Genomic DNA, 7031 nt, shown 5'->3' on the forward strand with positions numbered 1-7031 from the left:
TTGTTTCTTGTACTCAATTTTGAATTTTTTCTCAAAAACTTGAAAATATTGGACAAGGGAAATGTTTTTATCAAGATTAAAATGTTTTGAAAGACTTCAAAAGGTATTTAAGGGACTAAATATGTTGATGGGACTTGTGTCGAAACGAATCCAACAAAGAAACTATTTAAATCTGTTATTTATTAATGGAAATGCTACTTGGAAGTCATTTAAGAAGTTCTTGGTGATGATTATGAAGAATATCCCTTTGAAGATTGTTTCTTGGACTCAATTTTGAATTTTTCTCCAACAACTTGAAAATATTGGACAATGGGAATGTTTTCAACAAAATTCGAAGATTTTAAAAGTGAGGAAACCAAGATATACAAAAGACATATCGCACATTATACGTAGATCTATAATAATACAAAAAATAAGGTCAAATTTAATTATTTTCCGATTATCAGCTGTGGTATAACAATCATGTAAATCAGTTACTAAATTTTGTCATCATTACCTGTATAGACTTGCGACAATTCGACCATAATTGACAATCGAGTACAACTCAACGTTGTGGGTAACTTATGGCTGAATTAAATTCGATTCTACACGAATATCACTTGCTTTGTAATGGTGTGTAACCCATATAGAATCGATACACCGAACCCATTCAATTTTCGATGTAAATATGTTTTTCTGAACGCAAAATTGACATTAAAAGGAAGCCATGGTGTGGTGTTTATCGTCTAAACACGCCAACGGAGGCTTTTGTGTACGATAAGTGGAATTGTATGTCGTATTTCAATATAATAATAGTTTTGTTTATTTTTTTTTTCATATCATATTTCTATACATTGTTATAAAAATGAAAATATATCTGTTCATACGTACGATATATTAAATTCTATTTGAAACTACGTGAATCGATATCTTTTTCTATGGGGAATTGTGTTCTATAATCAATAAAACTCCCTCACTCGCTAGCTATGTCTATGGGAATCAAGTTTATGGTAACTGAAATATGTTCAATGGAAAGTAGAAAGTTTTCATTACAATTCTACGCATTCCATAGACTCCGACGTGTTTTCATACAAGTTCTATGGGATATAAAATGTTTTGTTGTGTTCTGTGAACAATATGGAGCGCGGAACTGTTCTATGGGAACCGGAACATCTTCTCGAAGATGTGTATGGAACATATTTGTCACACACAAATGTTCTTTGGGAAATAATTTGTCTCTATGGGAAATAGAACGTTTTCAGGGGGATTAAATCACGACAAAACGGGAGCTTTTTTCAAAGAGAGAAATCTATACAAAATAAAATGTGTTATATAGAACATAAAATGTTTATTATGAAATGAGAAACGTGTTTTATGGGGCATATGACATTTTTGGTGGAAATTTGTGAGTAATATTGAAAATAGACATTCTAAATTGAAAATCTCTGTTCCATATTAAGCAAAATTTGTTCCGTAGAACATAGAATGTCTACTGTAAAATATAAAATGTTTTTTTATGGAAAATACCATTGAAATTTATGGGTTTTATGAAAGATAGAGCTTTTTTATTGGAATTTATAAGTTCTATATGAAGTAAAACGTGTTCTATGGGAAATAAAAAGTATTCTAAATGATATAATGTGTGGTCTATGGGAAATATCCCTAAAAATGTATGAGTTCTATCAAAAATTGAGCTTTTTATTGGAATTTATAAGTTCTATATAAAGTAAAACGTGTTCTATGGGGAATAAAAAGTGTACTATACGACATAAAGTGTGTTCTATGGGAAATTTTACTGAAAATTGAGTTTTATGGAAAATCGAGCATTCTGTTGCTAATATATAAGTTCTATATGAAGTAAAACGTGTTCTGTGGGGAATAAGATGGGAACTATTGTATATAAAGTGTGTTTAATGGGAAATTTCACTGAAAATATATGAGTTCCTTAGAAAATTCAGCTTTCTTATGGAAATATATAAGTTCTATATAAAGTAATACGTCTTCTATGGGGAATAAAAAGTGAACTATACGATATAAAGTGTGTTCTATGGGAAATTTTACTGAAAATTGAGTTTTATGGAAAATCGAGCATTCTGTTGCTAATATATAAGTTCTATATGAAGTAAAACGTGTTCTGTGGGGAATAAGATGGGAACTATTGTATATAAAGTGTGTTTAATGGGAAATTTCACTGAAAATATATGAGTTCCTTAGAAAATTCAGCTTTCTTATGGAAATATATAAGTTCTATATAAAGTAATACGTCTTCTATGGGGAATAAAAAGTGAACTATACGATATAAAGTGTGTTCTATGGGAAATTTTACTGAAAATTGAGTTTTATGGAAAATCGAGCATTCTGTTGCTAATATATAAGTTCTATATGAAGTAAGACGTGTTATCTGGGGAATAAAAGTGTACTATACGATATAAATTATGTCCTATACGAAATTCTACTAAAAATGTATGAGTTCTATGGAAAATTGAGCTTTTTTATGGGAATTTATAAGTTCTATATAAAGTAGAACGTATTCTATGGGGAATAAAAAATGTCCCATACGATATAATGTGTGTTCTATGGGAAATTCCACTGGAAATGTATGAGTTCTATATAAAATAGAATATGTTTTATGGAAAAATAAAACTTCTTTTTTCTTTATTATTAATATTCTTTATTTTTTCGAAAGCATTTACATATGTTTAGATACGATTCAAACCTCAAAATTATTGGTAACTTCTCTCAATATATATTCCATACCAGAAGGATTGTCGGCGGGTACCTAAAACAATAAAAATATTCATTCAAATCTGTGAATCGATTGTATCGAATATTCTCACCATATGCCCGGCGTTATTCACCCAATAAAAAGCGAATTTATCATATTTTTTAACGTATCCCTCCATAAATCCATTGATATGGAAAGGTAAACGTTCAGCATGTTCCCATAATTTTTTATCTTTAAATTTCATCTCCTTTATCCAATTCACGGTTCCTAAGAATTAATAAACGCACTATAAACCAACTATATATGATTTATTACGAACGTACCGGGTGTATCTACAATCAAATCGAGTTGACCATTGTATACGGCTACAGTGAGATCTGTAGTGTCCAATAATTCATCCACTAGATGAATAACCGGTCTCATAAAATCAGGTCCTAATGCGTTAAAAACCCCGCCATCGACATCGTCCCATTTATGAGTTAATCCTAAAGCGGGCGCCACCAAATCGTTCATTATGTCACTAAGAGCGTCTCCCAAATAAGATCGATCTGAAATATAATCGATTTTAATCGGGTGCAATCGATTATAATCGAAACTTACATAACCCTATTTTTTTTATGGGAGCCGTCGGTTTTAATAATACGTTATAAAAATCGATGTTGTAAGTTTGTTTTTCCACTACTTCTTCTATCAAACCCCATAAATTGAAAGCTTGTTCGTAATCTTCTCTATCTATAGCATCTCGTGCTTTGTATGCTTGTTTCATTATAGATTCGTAACCATCTTGATCGACCAAACCCTTAAATTAGGTTAACTTTCAATTCCGTGGGAGAAAAAAGAAGAAGAAGAGGTTGCCAGACGCGTTTAAAAATCTGGGAATATCAGAAACTTACCAAATTCAATAAATAAGGTGCCCATGTTAATACTGAATCGATTGGGGATACCCAACCATCTCCTAAACCTACACCTTTGAGATTTGATGGTATTTCTCCGTTTTTTTGCGCCTTAAATCAATTAAAGTTAATGATATTTGAGAAATATATTATAATTATTTACCTTATATATGAACAACGCGATTTCAGGTGTCATTTTCCCACCGTACGATTCACAAAATATATATAAGGGTATATTCTCAAATTGTGGTAGCTTTTGGTAGAAATCTTTCATAAAAACCAGAAAGTCCTGTGCGATTTGGGTATTATTCAAAGCGAAAGAACCATTTTCACCAATATAACCAAATCCTGAAAGACATCCATTCGTTTAATGGGCAAAACAAGCGAAAATTCAACTAAAACCGTTACTAACCAGTTCCAACTGGATTATCAACGAATAATACGTTAGCCCATTGAACCCACGTGGTATTTCGTGGTTTTAATTCCAGATCTAATGGTCCTAATTCGGCGAAATTACCGTATCCTGTCGAGGAAGATCCAGGACCACCTTGTAACCAAATGATCAGAGGTCTTTCCGTTGGATTCGAAACATCTGCTGTAGTAAAATGCAACCACCAGAACATGTAGGAATCTGGTCTAACTGTTGAATATCCCCATTCTTGATCGGTCGGACCAAACCCTTCCCTACCTATAAATTGAGAACAAAAATTGAAAAAAAAAATGTTAGGTTAGCTCTAAAAACGTCAAAACCTTTTTGGAACCAGAAAAACTAGTATTCTATGGAAAATTCCACTGGATATGTATGACTTCTATGGAAAATTGAGCTTTTTATGGGAATTTATAAGTTCTATATGGGGTGAAATGTATTCTATGGGGAATAAAAAGTGTCTCATACGATATATTGTGTGTTCTATGGGAAATTCCACTGGAAATGTATGAGTTCTATGGGAAATTGAGATTTTATGGGAATTTATAAGTTCTATATGGGGTAAAATGTATTCTATGGGGAATAAAAAGTGTCTCATACGATATATTGTGTGTTCTATGGAAAATTCCACTGGAAATGTATGAGTTCTATGAAAAATTCAGTTTTTTTATGGGAATTAATAAGTTCTATATGGAGTAAAATGTATTCTATGGGGAATAAAAAGTGTCTTATACGATATAATGTGTGTTCTATGGGAAATTCCACTGGAAATGTATGAGTTCTATGGGAAATTGAGATTTTATGGGAATTTATAAGTTCTATATGGGGTAAAATGTATTCTATGGGGAATAAAAAGTGTCTCATACGATATATTGTGTGTTCTATGGGAAATTCCACTGGAAATGTATGAGTTCTATGAAAAATTCAGTTTTTTTATGGGAATTAATAAGTTCTATATGGAGTAAAATGTATTCTATGGGGAATAAAAAGTGTCTTATACGATATAATGTGTGTTCTATGGGAAATTCCACTGGAAATGTATGAGTTCTATGGGAAATTGAGATTTTATGGGAATTTATAAGTTCTATATGGGGTAAAATGTATTCTATGGGGAATAAAAAGTGTCTCATACGATATATTGTGTGTTCTATGGGAAATTCCACTGGAAATGTATAGGTTCTATGGAAAATTCAGTTTTTTTATGGGAATTTATAAGTTCTATATGGGGTAAAATGTATTCTATGGGGAATAAAAAGTGTCTCATACGATATATTGTGTGTTCTATGGGAAATTCCACTGGAAATGTATAGGTTCTATGGAAAATTCAGTTTTTTTATGGGAATTTATAAGTTCTATATGGGGTAAAATGTATTCTATGGGGAATAAAAAGTGTCTCATACGACATATTGTGTGTTCTATGGGAAATTCCACTGGAAATGTATGAGTTCTATGAAAAATTCAGTTTTTTTATGGGAATTTATAAGTTCTATATGGGGTAAAATGTATTCTATGGGGAATAAAAAGTGTCTCATACGTTATATTGTGTGTTCTATGGGAAATTCCACTGGAAATGTATAAGTTCTATGAAAAATTCAGTTTTTTTATGGAAATTAATAAGTTCTATATGGAGTAAAATGTATTCTATGGGGAATAAAAAGTGTCTCATACGATATATTGTGTGTTCTATGGGAAATTCCACTGGAAATGTATAGGTTCTATGGAAAATTCAGTTTTTTTATGGGAATTTATAAAATCTATATGGGGTAAAATGTATTCTATGGGGAATAAAAAGTGTCTCATACGATATATTGTGTTTTCTATGGGAAATTCCACTGGAAATGTATGAGTTCTATGAAAAATTGAGCTTTTTATGGGAATTTATAAGTTCTATATGGAGTAAAATGTATTCTATGGGGAATAAAAAGTGTCTCATACGATATATTGTGTTTTCTATGGGAAATTCCACTGGAAATGTATGAGTTCTATGAAAAATTGAGCTTTTTATGGGAATTTATAAGTTCTATATGGAGTAAAATGTATTCTATGGGGAATAAAAAGTGTCTTATACGATATAATGTGTGTTCTATGGGAAATTCCATTGAAAATGTATGAGTTCTATGGAAAATTGAGCTTTTTATGGGAATTTATAAGTTCTATATGGGGTAAAATGTATTCTATGGGGAATAAAAAGTGACTTATACGATATAATGTGTGTTCTATAGCTCTAAAAACGCCAAAACAGCGAAGATAATGAAGTTTCAATCAATTAAACCTTTTTGGAACAAGAAAAATCAATTACTGGTTCACAAGATAAATACTTAATTTTGAGAAGGTGTATGCAGGTTAATGACGGGTTGAATTTCCACCCCAATTTACAACAAACGACCGGGAAAGATCAATTTTAAAATGTGGAGTTTGTGAGTTGGCTATTGAACATTTCTCATTGTTTAAAGGGGAGCAATCGATGTGTAAACGGTTGCCTACATAGTAGGTTCTAGTTTCAGATATAAAAACAAATTCTTTGGTAACAAAAATAAATGGATATGTTGATGTTTTCAATTAGATCCGAATGGAAATAAGACAGCTGAGTGAACAAGAAAAAAGTGTTGCCGTTTTGCTTCCGGATCCCGATGAACAGGTTGTTAACCCAAAAGTAATTAAATTCGTCTTCAATACGTACCTGCAGATTCGTAAATTAAACATAACAATAACAGAAATCTCAACATCTTTGTCATTATTCTACTATGAAATAAATGAAATTGTTACCGTTTTATCAAAAAAACAAAAAAAACTTCAAAGTACTCTCCAGATAACAAAATTGATATGAGATATGAATTTTTTCGTAGTTATTCAGTCCAGACATCTATTTTTAGATGAAATAATCATCTTATGATGAAGAGGGTTGAAGATAACGAAGCCAATTCGCGAGATATAGTGTGAAACAACCATAAATTAATAATTTTAGATCGTCTACTTGACAGATAACGTATGAGGGTTCGGACCCTTC

General features: G+C 31.3%; 1 protein-coding gene across 1 annotated transcript; it reads right to left on the minus strand.

Annotated features, from left to right (window-relative positions):
* Positions 1 to 2621: 2621 nt before the first annotated feature.
* LOC130444613 (retinoid-inducible serine carboxypeptidase-like) lies at positions 2622 to 6823 on the minus strand. The gene is made up of 8 exons (XM_056779847.1): positions 6705 to 6823; positions 4010 to 4285; positions 3761 to 3945; positions 3598 to 3708; positions 3305 to 3503; positions 3028 to 3252; positions 2817 to 2971; positions 2622 to 2758 (listed from the first exon to the last, which is right to left on the minus strand). Exons 1-8 carry the CDS (start codon positions 6757 to 6759, stop codon positions 2690 to 2692), a joined length of 1275 nt encoding a protein of 424 aa, XP_056635825.1. The 5' UTR covers positions 6760 to 6823; the 3' UTR covers positions 2622 to 2689.
* Between the last annotated feature and the right edge of the window lie 208 nt (positions 6824 to 7031).

The sequence above is a fragment of the Diorhabda sublineata genome, chromosome 5, assembly GCF_026230105.1.
Source record: "Diorhabda sublineata isolate icDioSubl1.1 chromosome 5, icDioSubl1.1, whole genome shotgun sequence".
Classification (NCBI taxonomy): Eukaryota; Metazoa; Arthropoda; class Insecta; order Coleoptera; family Chrysomelidae; genus Diorhabda; species Diorhabda sublineata.